Source organism: Podarcis vaucheri (genome assembly GCF_965113315.1).
Source record: "Podarcis vaucheri genome assembly, chromosome: 7".
NCBI classification, from domain to species: domain Eukaryota; kingdom Metazoa; phylum Chordata; class Lepidosauria; order Squamata; family Lacertidae; genus Podarcis; species Podarcis vaucheri.
This window is the reverse complement of record NC_138765.1, coordinates 17252800-17269836: the sequence shown is the minus strand read 5'-3', so window position 1 is coordinate 17269836 and position 17037 is coordinate 17252800. Positions and strand designations below refer to the sequence as shown.

General features: G+C 44.1%; 1 protein-coding gene across 3 annotated transcripts; it reads left to right on the top strand.

The window, feature by feature from the left end:
- Positions 1-1991: 1991 nt before the first annotated feature.
- On the top strand, positions 1992-13867 carry LOC309537987 (ly6/PLAUR domain-containing protein 3-like). 3 transcript variants are annotated; one of them, XM_082233161.1, is made up of 5 exons: positions 1992-2456; positions 7547-7702; positions 8451-8636; positions 9833-9961; positions 12055-13867. In XM_082233161.1, the coding sequence occupies exons 1-5, from the start codon at positions 2378-2380 to the stop codon at positions 12423-12425; spliced, it is 921 nt and encodes a 306-aa protein (XP_082089287.1). In that variant the 5' UTR covers positions 1992-2377; the 3' UTR covers positions 12426-13867. The 3 variants fall into 3 exon arrangements, with proteins under 3 accessions (XP_082089287.1, XP_082089286.1, XP_082089288.1); XM_082233160.1 differs by having other exon boundaries at positions 1998-2456; positions 9830-9961; XM_082233162.1 differs by lacking the exon at positions 1992-2456 and adding an exon at positions 2864-2945 and having other exon boundaries at positions 9830-9961.
- The last annotated feature ends 3170 nt before the right edge of the window (positions 13868-17037 follow it).

The window sequence follows — 17037 nt, the reverse complement described above, 5'->3', positions numbered from 1 at the left end:
TTTGCCTGGCGCCTTCATTCTACACCAGGGAAAAACGTTCCTTTTTAACCAGGCCTTTGGTTGTTCTGATTGACATCCTATGCCATTTTAAAATGTGGCTCTTTGGGGGGGGGAGGTGTTATTGGGTTGTTGTTTTTATTTTGATTATATATGTTGCGGTTTTTATGTTGATCTTTTCTGTGAACCGCCGTGAGACCTCCGGGTATAGGGCGGTATATAAAATCAATAAATAATACTACTAATAATATTGTTTGTTTGTGTGGTGGATATCACTTGGAAATGCAGCTCAATACAGTGGTACCTTGGGTTACATACGCTTCAGGTTACATACGCTTCAGGTTACAGACTCCGCTAACCCAGAAATAGTACCTCAGATTAAGAACTTTGCTTCAGGATGAGAACAGAAATCGTGCTCCAGCAGCACAGCAGCAGCAGGAGGCCCCATTAGCTTAAGTGGTGCTTCAGGTTAAGAACAGTTTCAGGTTAAGAACGGACCTCTGGAATGTATTAAGTACTTAACCTGAGGTACTACTGTAAAGGCATTTCTTAAGGAAACTAGTGAGAGTTTGGATTAAATGCTCTGTCCTCAAGAGCAGATACCAAGCGGGAAATTGGTGTTTCCTATTAGTTGTAGATCCATTCTATTAGTTGTAGATCCCTTAAAGTAAAGGTAAACGGACCCCTGACCATTAGGTCCAGTCGTGACCGACTCTGAGGTTGCGGCGCTCATCTTGCTTTATTGGCCAAGGGAGCCGGCGTATAGCTTCCAGGTCATGTGGCCAGCATGACTAAGCTGCTTCTGGCGAACCAGAGCAGCACATGGAAATGCAGTTTACCTTCCCGCCGGAGCAGTACCTATTTATCTACTTGCACGTTGATGTGCTTTCGAACTGCTAGGTTGGCAGGAGCAGGGACTGAGCAACGGGAACTCGCCCCATCATGGGGATTCGAACCGCCAACCTTCCGATTGGCAAGTCCTAGGCTCTGTGGTTTAACCCACAGCACCACCCACGTCCATCTCTTGTAGATCCCTTAGTTGACACTTATTCAAAGTCAAAGCAGAATTCAGTTCTGGAAAATAAGAAGAACCTAAAATATACTGACAAGCTGCCTTCCCGAGTTGGTTATCATACTCATTTTCTATCTAGAGGGCATTTGGCTCGTTCTATTTATGGTGGTAAGTAAAGCAGCCAGGATAGACATCCCACAGTCTCTGTTGCCACAATTGCTTTATACTTACCTCTGCCTCCCTTGCTGAATCACAACAGTCCAGCATTTATTTCTGGATTAAATTTGGCAATGGAGTTCTGGATGCTTTAACTGAAGCACTACAGGCCTATGTTCATGTAACAGGCATGTAAAAACTGCTCCAACTGCAGAATATCCATTGCTCATTGTACCTACTCCTTCAGAGACAGGGCGGCCCCCATCCAGAACAAGCCACTCACATTTCTCATAGAATTGTGGAATGGTACAGTTGGAAGGGACCCTGAGGATCATCTAGTCCAGGAATATACAGCTATCCCAAATGGGGATCAAACCTGCAACCTGGGCATTGACAGCACCACGCTCTAACCAGCTGAGCTATCCAGAAGCAATGCACCCAAAGAATCTCAAGGATTCCAACAAAGTTTATTGATCCTCAACCAACACAACGTTATGGCTAAACACCACTTGTGTGCATGCTCATTTTCTTGTCTTTTCTGGGCAGAAATGTTTCGCCTCTAACAACTCTTGTTTTCCTGGTCTGTTGGCTGAAGTCCGTTGTCAAAGCTGAATTTAGACCAGGGTGGGCAGTTCCCCAGCACAGGACACTGAGCCAGGGAGAGGAGACGGAAGTGGTAGCAGCAAGCTGTTTTGGGCACTTCCCCCCACTTCGAATTTGTCTTTCTGCTTGAGAAAAATAGATAGAAAGGGGGAAGGAGGGAGGGAAAGGAGGGTGGGAATCCCTAGAGGTCTGCCCGACTGTTTTTGTGATTCTTTATTTCTTTCTGCCATGGAGAGAACATCAGATGAAGAAAAAGGAGAGGAAGACAGGATGGGAGAAGAGGGCAAGGAGAGCAAGAGAGGCTAGTCTCCTTTTGCACCATCACAACTGGTTGGCTATCACTCAGGGGCTCACATGGGACTCCATATAAATATGAAAATATGGGTCCGCCCCTGTTGCACAACCTTCTTACTTTTTGCATAATCCTGAGCTCACCAGAACGGCTCCTGTCTCCTTGGTAAGTTTCTCCTGTCAATGTCTACCCAGCACATTTGTGCGCAATAAAGCCAAACAGCCCAACTCTCTCAGATCATAGACTGCTTTTCCTTTTCCTCCACAACTCATCAGGAAATTGGTTGTTTGGCTTGGAGGGCCTCTCGGCTTCAGACCATGGAGGGTGTTGCATTGAGATGGAGAGCTGCAATAGTTGTGCTGCAAGGACTGCTGGCGATGACCTTTCTTATTTCAGGTACCAGTTATTACTATTGGAATGTCCTCGAGTTGCAGACCTGGGTGTTTGGGTGGGCAACAACTAGATTTGCACAGAGAAACAAGAAGGAATTCCATGGTAAATGGAAGCATTTCAGAAAGGGACGACCAAAAGTGTTCAAGGGGGTGGAATGACTCTCCTATGAGGAAAATTTGCAGCACTAGGGACTTTTTAGTTTAGAGAAAATATGAGAAAAAGTTCACAGGATAGAAGCTCAAGAATTGTGTGTGGCATGGAGAAAGTGGGTAGAGAACCATCTCTCTCTCTCTCTCTCTCTCTCTCTCTCTCTCTCTCTCTCTCTGTGTGTGTCTCAAAGCACTAAAAATTGTGGACACCCAGCGAGACTGGACAGATAAAAGACCTTCTTCACACAGTTCAAAGTTAAACTACAGGAGACAGGGATGTCCACCCACCTGCCTTTCAGCTTGACCTCCCTTGTTCTTCTCAAGAGCTTGGACAGCTTAGCTGGTGGAGCATGAGACTCTTAATGTTAGGGTTGTGGGTTCAAGCCCCACGTTGGGTGAAAGATTCCTGCATTGCAGGGGGTTGGACTTGATGACCCCCATGGTCTCTTCCAGCTCAATAATTTCATGATGCTAAGATTCAGTGGTTACTAGCCATGATGGCTATGCTCTCCCTTGATGGTTGGAAGCAGTGATGCTTGTGAAACCACAGGAAGGAAGAGGAAGATGCAGCAGGTTGTTCTTATGTTCCTAGTTCCTGTGTTCTCACATTGAAGTATGGTGCATGAAAAGTGCAGGGGAGTGGGCAAGAAGAAAAGAGCTGTAACTGATCATTAACTGAGAAAGCAGACTGCTTTGTGTGTACTCTGTGCTCGTGAGGCACATCCATGTTAATGGGTGTGGCATTGTGTTGAACCACCAAAGGAGAAATGTTCCAGAAGGCCTGCAAATGCCGTATTGGTAGTCGGCCCCCCAAGTAATTGGCAATTCTTGAGAGAATGAGCTCCTATATGCTCATATTCACTTGCTCTGATATATGCCGATTCGCTTGCTTTGATGCTGTGCTTATCTGTGGGCTGTGGGATGCTGGTCCAGAGAGAGAGGAAGCTTTCAATAGCTGCCCCCTATGGACTTGCCAGCCAGGTTTGATGGGAGGTGCTAGGCAAACTAGCCCATGTTGATTTGCGCATATAGGCTGTGTGAATGTTTTATTGTTTGTTTGTTTGTTTGTTTGTTTGTTTATACATACCCCGCCCATCTGGATGAGTTTCCTCAGCCACTCTGGCGGCTCCCAATCAAGTGTTAAAAACAATACAGCTTTAAATATTAAAAACTACAGGGCTTCCTTCAGATGTCTTTTAAAAATAGGATAGCTGCACATTTCCTTGACATCTGATGGGAGGGTGTTCCACAGGGCGGAAGCCACTACCGAGAAGGGCCTCTGCCTGGTTCCCTGTACCTTCATTATCGCAATGACGGAATCGCCAGAAGGCCCTCAGCGCTGGATCTCAGTGTCCGGGCTGAACGCTTGGGTGTCATGACGACCTCTCACAGTTGCACTATCCGTCCCACATCTGTAAAGGCAGTGAGACTCTGCATGTTGTATTATCAGTTTCTTTAGTAAAGCTCTAGGACTGGTCATTCTATTGTTTGGCGCATCCTTCTTTGGTATCCCTGCGTCACACCAATTGTTCAGGCCTTCCTCTGAGCCTGCGGTTCAGGACATTTGACGTAGTTGGCAGGATGCCAAAATAAGGATGGGGTGGGCTGGACTGGGATTCAGCGGTTGCCTAAGGTGAAGGCATTGGACTGGTCCGTTGTCGTGCCAGATCCAGCAGCCATAACCACTGCCCTCGAGGGACTAAGTTTGACAACTGAAGTTTGTGGGAGAAGGGACACTGTGGTCGTGGTAGGCTGGCTGTTCCTGTCTGTGCTGAAATCTGTTTTTCTGCTTTGATGCATACTAATCTTTTATGAGCAGCCCCGCCCCAGAGGCAGGGTCCTCTGTCTGTTTTGGGACTGCTGCTGGGGGGGGGAGTGTCTTTATGACATCAGTTTAGTCCTGTCTGCAAGGAGGAGAAGGTCTGGGCAGCATCAAGTAAAGAGAAGGCAGAGTCATGTCCCCCAGGAGCTTTCCCGGAAAGTGATTTGTGGTTTGACTTGCTTCATGCTGGCACTCAGTAGAGAGGCAATGGCTAAGCAGCCTAATGTAGTGTTTTTAAAATTGTGGGAAAACCTACCCAGGGAGAAACAGGAAATGAAGAAGAGCTGAGCCTTCTGCTCCCCTCCCTGCTGAAGAGGGACAAGTGGGGAGGGGGTGTTTCAGCTCTTTCCACTGAGTGACAGCTGTCAGTTAAGATACTGTATCCTGCCTCTAAGCAAGTGCAGTAAAAGCAGTCGGACTAGGAACTGTGAAGCGTGCTCCTATGGAGCGTTCTGCCTCCACTCATTTTTATTTTATTTTTTATTTTGGTTCAAATTGATTCTCATTATTTTGACCCAAATCATACTTCTAAGCTTTCAGTAAAACAGTAATTAAAAGCCAAGAACTCTTAACACATGAATAAACAATTACAGAAATACAGAAAAAAATTACAAACATTTCAAGTTTTGCTTTTAAAGTTGCAGCAACCAAGCAACCACGCTTGGGGCAGGGGGCACTGTAAAATTTCCCAAATTGTAGATGAATTAGGTAGTGCTTTCTTTTTTAGTATATTCACTTTGCTCATGAGTCCCAAAACATATTCGCTTTTTCTAGGGATGTTCCAAGCCCTGCCCCAAGGTCAGTTGTGTTTCCTTATTGTATGCCATGCTTGTCTCTGATGATTCAACTTTTCTGGATTGGTGTTAAGGATATGCAAGACCACCTGCAGTGCCAAGCGGTTGGCCAAAGGTCAAGGACCATGGAGGTGAAATAAGGGTGCACTTATTCTATGTGTGTCCCAGGGGACATATAGTAGGGCATAGGGTGGCAACCAACAGATGTATAGAGAAAAGAAAGGACGGGTTGCAATTGACATTTTTCTGGCAACAAAGTGAAAGAATTGTAGCAGCTTGTGAAACTTGCTGGAAACAAAAGCCCTTGTTTTACAAGCTACCCATTTGCAGGCTCTCACTGAGGGCAGAATGAGCAGTGGGCTGGGTGTGTTTCAGCAACAGCTCCTCAAAGGAACTGAAATCCAGTACCCACTTCTTGGAGAGCAGCTGTGTATCATGCTTTAGAGCCGCAGAATGCATGAGCATATTATTGGAACAGCAATTCCGAATTCTGCCTGGGTCACCCAAATCCCTGAAGGAGTGGGCCCCCATGCGGTATGGCTGATGAACAATTGGCAGACTGGGAGGGGGTCCCCCGTGGAAGAGCAAAAGTCTTTTCCAGTTCCTGTATATTAAATGGCCTCAGCCCAGTATACCTGAAGGAGCATCTCCACCCCTATCATTCAGCCCAGACACTGAGGTCCAGCTCCAATGGCCTTCTGGCAATTCCCTCACTGTGAGAAGTGATTTTGCAGGGAACCAGGCAGAGGGCTTTCTCGGTAGGGGCACCCGCCCTGTGGAACACCCTCCCACCAGATGTCAAGGAAATAAACAACTATCTGACTTTTAGAAGACATCTGAAGGCAGCCCTGTTTAGGGAAGTTTTTAATGTTTGATGTTTTATCACTTTATTATTATTATTATTATATTTTGTTGGGAGTCACAATCTGATGGATGGGGTATATTATTATTATTATTATTATTATTATTATTATTATTATTCGAGTGTGGAAAATGCACCCTGGTGTACAATTGATTATATGGGCCCTGGACGGAGTGCAACTGCTCGGGGGCATGATAGACCCCAACTATTGAGGAGAAGTAAAACTGATCCCTGGAAAAGACCCGGATGTTGGGAAAGATTGAGGGCACAAGGAGAAGGGGACGGCAGAGGACGAGATGGTTGGACAGTGTTCTCGAAGCTACCAACATCAGTTTGACCAAACTGCGGGAGGCAGTGGAAGACAGGAGTGCCTGGCGTGCTCTGGTCCATGGGGTCACGAAGAGTCAGACACGACTAAATGACTAAACAACACCAAAACTGGTCCTGCAAGCTCTGCAGACGTTGCCCTATCAGGCTGGGGGAAGTGGGCTCAACTCCAACTGCTGGCCACTGAAATTCTGAGCATGGCTGGGACAGCTACTAGTGCAATGCTGGTGCTGGCAGAGGATGTGCCTTGGGTTGAGCTTAACCAATATTTGTTTGCCCATTAGCAGGCTGCCCCTGAGTAGATAGTGGTGGTCATTGTTATCCTACTGTGTGTGGTCCTGGAACTCCTAAGCTGGCTTGTCTCCATTGTGTCAGGACGTTCCAATATCACATGTGGACTGGGAGCTTGGGGAGTTTGGCCGTCGTGAAGGAGACAGCAAAGGTTTCTGCTGCAATTGGATGTATCGTTCAGCAGCAAACACTGACTCACATGATTGCTGCATCTGCACGCAGATGCCAGTACATGGACAAGGAGGTATTCCAGTATATTTCAAGGTCTTGAATGAAGTCCAAGCAAAGGCAGTTGGCAGGGAGGTGCCAAATTTTGGCATTGCGCCAGCTGCCACTGAGATTTGAAACACCAAAATGCACTGAGACAGGAGAAGCTTTCAATAGCTGCCACCTATGGCCTCGCTGGCCAGGTGTGATGGGACATTTGGAGAAAACTGATGCATGCTGCTCTGTGTATCCATTCTGTAGGAAAGTTTGCTTGGGTGTGGACTAGTCATGTCAACATTTCACTCTTGCAGAGTCCGTCCTGCATCTGTGAAGGCAGTGAGGCTCTGCACACTGTGCTGTGAGCTTACATCTTTCTTTAATAAAGTTCTAGGACTGGCCATTCTGGCTTTTTTTCCTTCATCCTTCTTTGGTATCCACTCATCAAAGCACTCACTCAGGCCCCTCCTTTGGGCCTGTGGTTCAGAACAGGCACTTGGCGCAAATCTTTGCTTCCTAAGAACTTCTGCTTTCATGTTAAAAGGAGGAAACCAATTTCTAGTCTCTGGTGATTTCAAGGCAGGATGACATTGCTGATAGCCTTTCCAGGATCTCATACCCTTTCTCCCTACACTTCTTTTCAGGAATTTCTGCCTTGAGCTGTCATAGCTCCAACACCGTGAGTCATTTCACTCCGCACAAGGGCAACACCACAGTGTACATCTCCGCAGTGGGTGGCATTATCAACTGCTCCAGTGCTCAGAACGTTTGCACAGATGCACAACTTACATTAACTATAGGTAAGTGCTGCTCCGGCAGATGGATCCTGTGTGGCTGCAAGATTTTTGAGAGAGGAAAAGCATGCAATTACTTGCAACCCCTAAAATTCCTAGTGGATCAAAACATATTTTAAGTACCTTAATTCCGAATGCATGCAAAGCATCATTTCAGGCTTGAATTGGGGCCTGAAATGAAGCGTTGCATGCATTCAGAATTAAGGTACTTAAAACGTGCTTTGATTCCTCTTATTTTATATTTGCATATTTTTGGACAAACTCCTCTCTTCCATTGCTTTCTTTTTAAATAATAATAATAAAACCCATAGCTATTGTTAAGAGTTGTCACAGACCCAGTTCAGATGTAACACTAAGCCAGAGTTTAGTGCAGAGACAGGGGACCTCTGGCCCCTCCAGATTTTGTTGGGTCTCAACTCCTACCATCCCTAAACATTGGTCATGCTGGCTGGGGATGATGTGAGTGGAATCCAATATTTGGCATTGGACCAGATGACACTTGTGGTCCTATCCAACTCTACAATTCTATTAAATCTGGAGGGACAGATTCCTGTCCACAATGTAGTGTTACAAGAGCGACCTTCTGTACGTTTGTCTGGGTTTTGACATCACAGAGAACTACGCCTATTTCAAATGTGATAGCAGAAACCAAATAATGTATAAATCACCCCCACCCAGAGCAAAAATTGTCTTTGGAAAACTCTGCCACTGCATCAATCTATTGTTTGTATATATGCATCTCCCCTTGTTTTAGATAAAGAAGTTTTGATAGTGAGCTACAAAGGCTGCGCCAGCAAGGACCTTAAGAATGAAACAGAATTTATAACCTCTGGTGACCGACACTTTGCCATCCAGTTCAATGAGAGCTACTGTTTTGATGACCTTTGCAATGCGAAAACAGAAACGAGGGAAGTTCCCAGGACCCCTATTGAGGACGGAGGTATTTTTTTAGTAGGAATTCTGACCGTTAAGGGAGAACTCACAGTTTCACTTGTTGTGTGGGTGGTGGCCAATAGGTTTTCAATAGCTTGAACAATTCAGTTTTGTAGATTTCTAAGGCAAATGGCCCGCTTCCCTAACCCTTGGGCTTGTGTGCCAAAGAAAGCTAACACGCTTCTCAATAAATGTACAAAACAGTGTGCTTTAGGATGTGATTTAGCTGTGAGAGCATGGGAAAGGTTTGGAGGAAGCTGTGAGGGGAGTGGGAACATGGAGTGACCTGTAGGGGAGGGATGAGCTGGGGGGGGGTTAGGTGAGGGGTGAGTGAGGGGTAAAGGGAGGGGACTTGCTCAGGTGTGGGGCTTGATGAAGGGTCTGGTGAGTTTGGCAAGTGGAGAAAGGCAAGGGCGTCAGCACACACTTATAAGTTGGAGAACTGCCTTGGAAAATTTGGGAAAGTGTGAATTTCGAATGATGGCTCCTTCTTTCTTCACACAACGACCTATATTCATACACATTCATTTCAATGGGTTTACCCTGAGCACTTTTTTTTTTACTTTTAAAATTCCTTTATTGTGCATATAAGATAAAATACACAAAATACAAACATTGCACACCACAAATAATACAACAAATTACAAACATTGAAAAGAGGGAGAAAAGAAAAGAAAAGAAAAGAAAAAGAAGTAGAAAAAAGTATGTTAAGAAAAAAGAAACCTTCCGACTATACCCATTGTACTATTTTGCATTTTGATTTTGTTTTTTGCACAGTTTCCTAGAATTGCTTTTCTCCTTCTTAATTCTGTTTTTCCTCCACCGTTACATTATGTTACAAGACTCATTCAATATCTGCCAGGAGACTTTAGTTATCACAGTAACTATTGAGATAATATTTAAATACTATCCATTCTTTATTAACATCTTGTATCGAATGTCCTCTTGCTCTGTGTACAATTGTTGCCTGAGTACAATTAAGGTACTGATTGCTTTGAAAAGCGCAAATTAAATAGGTTCACTTTGATATGCAAAGCAAACCGAAATATCACCCCCAATCGTTATTGAAGAGACGGAATAATGGGGGGGGGATCCTATAAAAGGGAGTCACCCTTTTCCACCCAGCCCCACATTAGCAGCTTAATGGGGTGAATGTTGCTCTACAGGCCCCTTGTTCTTCATTTTGATTTCCTATTCCAGCAGCTGAAGCAAGCGGCTCCAACCAGTGTTACTCAGGATTTGCTTGGGGCCCCGGTGAAACCGTCCAGCAGACTATGACATGCAGCAGGGGCTACAACCGGTGTTACAATGGCACCAAGAGCATTTCAGTAGGTGAGTTCGCCCTAGGAAATTTATTCCGCAGTTCCTGGCCTGCAAAACATTTTGCCCCCTGCTGGACTTGTCGGGAAGCATGCCTTGCAATTAACTGTGTATCTGAAGAAGTGTGCATGCACACGAAAGCTCATACCAAGAACTAACTTAGTTGGTCTTTAAGGTGCTACTGGAAGGAATTTTTTTTATTTTGCAATTAACTGTTCCACATCCCAACCTATGAAGGTGTCTTTTCCTTTGGAGATTAGGTGGGTGCAATGCTCAAATTATGGGAGAAAGCGGAGAGGGAGCCTGAAATTGCTCCACTCCTCTAATTTTACCATACCAATGCCCGCTTTCTCTTCTAAATACATTATTTAAAGGGTGTTTTTGTGCTTTAATTCAAAGAAGTGATGGTTGGTGACCAGAAACAAGGCCTTCCTTCTCCATGATGGTAAATTGGTTATGGAATGCACCTAGGTTTTAGGCACAAAGTCAAAACAATTTCACCTGCCCACGTGTTAGAAACTCAGATATATAATCAAGGTGCCAAATGGCTCCTTAAACCAAGGTGACAGTCACAAAAACGGAATGTCCAGTTTCCATTTGGGGGCAAGACGGCTCTAAAGTCTTGGTCTTCAAATGATGGACTGACTGTGATTGATTCTCAGTTAAACATCTGGCTAGATCTAGGGACAGTCCACATATATCTTGGCCTGTTCCTACCTCTTTTTCTTAATGGTGACACAGGTCATTTGTAATGTAAGAATATTCTTCACAGTTGTGAGCAGGGCAATGGGGCGGGGAAGACAAGTGACAACAATTAGCTATAACATTGTTCACTGCTTCTGTTCAGGCTACACTGAAAAAGCTTTTTGCTTCCTGAAATTAATTCTGATTGTGCAGATAAAATATAACGGACAGAACTCTACAGGATGTGGTATTAGTGTGTGGAAACAGTTGAGATCTGATGATCCTCAGGCATGCACCTCCTCCAGTTGTTGATGTCAGGTGCCATCCTGGCACTTGGTCGCAGGTGGCTGATAGCAGGTGCAGAATGCAAACTCTTCTGCCTTCTTCTCACTTGAAGACTGCTTTCTTTACAGCAGCCTTTGCCAGCTCTAGTGCCCTCTAGAAGTTGGCTGGGGCTGATGGCAGTTTGAGTCCATGACATATGAATGGCACCAAATTGGTGTAGACTGATTTACAGCTTCACTGTGGTACTCTCTCTAGTTTAGCAATTATCTGCTGATTTGTTCCCCTTTGAGGTTGATCCACTGATTGCAGGGGGTGTTTTGATGATGTGACATCTTAATGGTGCCTAATAATAATAATAATAATAATAATAATAATAATATCATCACCTGCAACCTACTTTGAGAATATTGGCACACTGAAAACTGGGATGTGACAAGCTGCTTCTAAATGAAATAAATGTATCTCACCCCTGTTCAGATGTGCCTGAGGCCCCTTGATGGAGATGACATAGATGTATTCCTTTTCATGTAACTACAACAACAACAGCAACAATTTTATTATTTATACCCCACCCATTTGGTTGTGTTGCCTCAGCAATTGTGGGCAGCTTCCAGGACATATAAAAACGTAATGAAACATCAATCATTAATAAGAACAATCTGATCAAATGTAAAAAAAAAAAGCCACAATAACTTTAAAATAAACAACTTATGTGCAAATACGATTTATGTTTGTGGCCAAAACCAATACAAAAGATAAAAGACATAAAAGAGAATAAAATACAGTTAGAATAAATATTTAATAATTAATTTAATTTAATAATAATTAAAATTAAAATAATTAAAACTGAACATTATGTCAGTTCAGAGTTTGCTTCTCTGAAGAACTTACTCCCACAGATTTTCACCTCAGAATTGCCACTCTAAGGCAAAGCAGACCGCTTTTTCAAAGATGTAGGGGGACCTGCCCCCTAATAAAAAGTTAGGCACGTTGTCTGAGCCTTGGTCACACTATACTCATGGGTGTGGGCTACCCCTCGGGCTCTACGTCCTACTGCATTCTGGGAGAAGAGGGGCAACAGCCCTCATGCCTAACATTTTGTGCCTTTCTTGTCTTCCCTTCCCTTCCCACAACAGGACCCCTGTTCGTATCCATGATCTTCAGGACCTGCCAGCGTCCAGCCTGCGATGTGTCTGAGAGCCAATCCTTCGGCCCTATAAATATCACCAGCGAGTCAGGGTCTTGTTGTTCAGGCAGCAATTGCAACAAGGAGGAGGTTGGCATTCTGAACAAGGGAATCAACCCAACAGCTCCTGTCAAAATAGCTTATGATGTGAGGAACATCGCCAACCCAAACCTCTTTCATGATCAGGATGAGGATGAGGGTGATAAACTTGTACGTACAGAATGGCTAGCCCCCCTGCAGTCAGGTTTCCAAGGGCTCAGCCTTCAACTTTGCCCTCTCCTGGCAGCCCTAGGAGCCACCGTCCTCGGGATATGGGGGTGAGGAAGGGGGTTTGGGAGCACCTGAACTGCTGGAACCTGCATTTGGGTTTGGAAGGGCTGTGTTGTGGAGCACAGAGGAAGAAAGAAGGGAGGGGAATTAGTGCTCCAAGACAGTGATCAATCCCAACCAATTGCATGTATGGCTCATATATATATAATAAAATTTTATTTTGGATGGCCACCACCTTGGAGTCTGATTCTCCCTCCCAAAACAAAGCAATTTGTTTGCTTCCCAGGACCCCACATATTTGGGCTGTGATGGCAACATACTAAGGGCTATACCCAACTCAGTTCTACTCAGGCAATAAACCTATTGAACAGCAATGCTATTATAAGTATCTTGGCTTGGGTTTTAATTCAAAACTGTCCTGGAAGCCACACCTACTCGCAGCTAAATTGAAATCCTCTCACTCTTCATTATGGTTTTCCAGAGTTCGGGGGGGGGGTATAGCTGCCCCCACAATTGAGGTATTTCAAAAGAAGATTGTGCCACAATTATTGTATGGTGCACAGATTTGGGGATATAGTAATGGCCGCCTGTTAGAAGTGGTGCAGAACTCTTTCCTGAAGTCTCTGTTGATTGCCACAAAGGAACATCTGCCTGCTTTTTAAGAGCTGAACCAGGGCTAATCTCCTGACAAACCAGTGTACATGTAGCATGTAGTACTGGCTGAAGTTGGCTAGCATGAGTAATACTAGGCTCCCTAAAAAATGATTCTTAGAGCAATTGCAATCTATGCCCCAAAGCTCTTGGGCAAACTCAGTCAGTAAGATTCTCCATTATTATGGGATTAATGTGGAATCCCTACCCAATCTTGCCTCTAACAGAGTTAAACAACGCATCAAAGAAAAAAATTATTCAGACTCTAAATAGAGGGACCTTCATTCACTTTCCCAGATAGCATACTCATCATGGTGTCCAATATATAAAACATCTTTTGGGCTGGAGGAGTACTTTATTAATCTCATGCTTCATTGTACGCCCTCTGCATATCTAATGGGAATACCCTGTGTACCAAAGGCTCTGCATCTGTGAGTTGTGAGACATGGAGGACATTCAACACTATTTGTTACGATGCCCTTTATAAGCATCCCCTAGACAAGCATTCCTCGATTGCATCCTTTGCTCTCTTTCTAACTGAACTCCCCTTGAGCGAATCTCTATTTTGCTGGCTGGCAATAACGTATTTACTACTGCACTGGTTGCAAAATTTGCCTTGGCTGTAAGTAAGTTGAGAGCTAGGCACCAAGACAGGTATCATAAGGGGAATGTGAGAAGTGGAGTGCTTAACTTACGCAGGTGTAATTTTTGCATTTTTGTATGTATGCTTTGCTATTGTTGTTGTTGTTCAGTTTTAAATCAGTTATTTGTATTCTACGCATCGTGACCAATTGTGATGGCTTATAGCTTTTTCCAATAAAGATTTCATTCATTCATCAGCAGATCCGAGCCACTGAAATCAATGGACCCAAGTTAGCCATGCCCATTAACTTCAGTGGGACTATTCTCCATAGGACTGGCATTGGAGACAACTCATGAACTACATATTCAATATAATACTATAGATTTTGTGGTACCCCTAAACCCTAGAAATTAATAAATGCTAGGATGTTGATTATTTGGGATATGAAGGGAGAATAGAAGCTGCAGAGGAATTACAGGACTAGCTTCTGCAAAATGACCTGGCCAAGCTAGGGCCGTTAAGGAACAAAAGGTGGCCCTAGAGGGCCATTGGCAATGCAAAACTTTTTTTAAAAAAAGCATTTTCACAGTATTTTTTAGATGTGTGTAGATTCTACCAAGGAGAATTTGAAGCAGGGCTGGTGAGGAGTGCCGTCTGGGGAGAGTCACAAGCAGGGGTCGGCAACCTAAGGCCAATGGTCCACAAGCGACCCATGGGGGTTATTTAACCGGCCCATGAGCTGCCCCCAAACCAAGCCACCTGCTTAGAGAGTCCCCGTGCGCTGCGGTAAACCGGCGTAGTGCGGAGCAGGGACATACTTCTATGTTGTTGGAAATTGTGTCTGCGCTTGCGCAGACACCAAAAATCACGTCTGCACAGACACAGATGCCAAAAATCACACACTGAAAATCACACACACATACATATTCCGACCCACAGAAGGATCTCCGCTGGAGTGAACTGGTCCAGGCGAGGCAAACCTTGCCGCCTCTTGGTCATAAGGAACCAATACAGAGGGCTCTGGAGGGCTGAATTTGGACCTCTGGCCTGGGATTCCTCCCTGTTTAGGGAAGTTTTACATGGACCACCTCTGAACATACACAGAGTGCCTTTCCCCAAGCCACTGAGGACCTTCTCTTTTGAAAGTTGCTGCAAACGGAAGAAGGGGGAAGTCATCTTTTGTTTGGCTGCTGCTTGAGGGTTTCCCACAGGCCTCTGGTTGGCCACTGTGAGAACAGGATGCTGGCCTCGATGGGGCCATCTTCTTACATTCTGATGTCTGGGTAATAAGTCCCAATGAACAAAGCAAGGCTTGCTTCTGAGTACTGGATCAGGCAGTAAGTTACTTGTTGAGAAAGGAGTGGAGTGGAGACTAGCGGCTGGGGAAGAGTGAGACTCAGGACTCCTGGGTTCTCTGCTCTGCTCTCTGTGTTGCAAATTAAGGCAGAGGAGCTGGACACCTCTTCTGACTGGAGAAATACTGGTGGCCATTGCTTTTCTTTCATTTTTGAAAACAGATACAGTGGTACCTCAGGTTAAGTACTTAATTCATTCCTGAGGTCGGTTCTTAACCTGAAACTGTTCTTAACATGAAGCACCATTTTAGCTAATGGGGCCTCCTGCTGCTACCTGCTGCTCTAGAGGGCCAGTGGCAATGCAAGAGAACGGTCCTTCCCCCCTCCCTGAGGTGTGAACAGAGACTGGGGGTTTGGAAGGTTGCCAGGGGAACAGGGTGTGAGGTGACAGGAAAAGACAGTTTTGAGCAAATGCTGCTGGGAATAAGAAGAAGGAAGAAGAACTGGAATGCATCTTGGGTAGGCGGCCTAAAGGCTAGCAAAGAGAGATGCCTTGGACTTCCTCTGGAAAGAACTCTAATGTACGATCTGGACTCACTCCATGCAGATTTAAGGTGTAAAAAATATTAAGCATATTTATTAAAGCTATGAGTCTCTGCCATGTCTCAATTCTCCAAAGGAACACAGACTCTGAGTCAGTGCCTGGAACCCCATGGGCTCTTGCCACCGCTTGGCAGATGGGGGAGGACAACTTTTGTGACAATATCAAGAATGGTAATCCATTCCAACAATCGTAATCTATTCTACAGTTCTGTGATTCCACATTCCTACAACTAGAGAGCAAAGGCAACACATGGAAGATGACCCTTGAATTCTTCCTTCCTTCCTTCCTTGAAAAATCCACTCTTCACTCAACACAATGCAATAAAAACTACATCATATTCTTCAAACAGGAGTAAGACTGAGAGACAAGAATAATATAATGTTGTTAAGTAGAACAAATGTGATGAAACAATTGCAAATGCCTGGCAAATAAAACCCCACAAGAGGGACAAAAGGTTTGGCTGAACAATTGGGGCTTACAATGATAGAAGCAGCCTTTGGAGACTCTGTTCAGCAGTGATTTTAGGGAAGACAAAGATTGAAATAGGGAAAAGTAGTTATGTATCAATGAACAGATAATAATCGTATTTAAGGAGATCCCAAACAGATTTTTGCAAGAAGAAATTCTTATAAAGAAATTACTGGAACATTAAATGCGAATAAAATTAGATTTTGTTGGGAGTAACCGGAAGGAATCTCCTTTTATTACAAACATAAGAAATTCAAGATCGGGAATCCACAGGATACGGCCAAATTTTGGAGGAAATATGCCAAAGAATTGGGGAGGAAGGAGGAGGACAGACCTCTACTTGGAGAACAGTCAGAAGAAGATAAAGAGGAAGAAGAAATTAATTTAATTTTAATTGGATAAAGCATTATCATGGAATGTTAATGGACTTAATTAGAAAGTGAAAAGATAGAAAATCAAACATTTATTGATTTTTTAAAAATGGATATGATTTGTTTACAGGAAACACGTGTTGCTAAAAAACACACAGAATTCTAATAAATAAAAGATTGGGAAATGCATTTGTAACTTCAGCTGTAAATAATAAAAGGGTAGTGGTTTTGTACATTAAAGGAATGATAGGGGTCCAAGTCACACAGCAAGGCAACAACTTTATCATTGTTGGGATCTATGCATCAAGTGAGAGGAAATCAGACTTTTATAAAGAATTGGAGGAAAAATTGTTTTACCATATGGACCAGAAAGTAATTTTGATGGGTGATTTAAATGGAGTGGTGTTGTTAGAAATGGACAGAACATCAAGCAAAAGGGAGGGAAACCTGGGAAACTCCCAAAGGCTCTTTTTTCATTGGTGGATAATCATGATTTATGTTATGTACTGAGTTGAATAGGATCCAAACTGCAGCAGTCTGATTGGTCCTAGAACAATAGGATCCAAATTGCAGCAGTCTGATTGGTCCTAGAACAATAGGATTCAGAATGCAGCAGTCTGATTGGTCCAAGAACAATGCAGCAGTATGATTGGTTGGCAGAAACCACCCAATCGTGCTCCAGATATAAGTG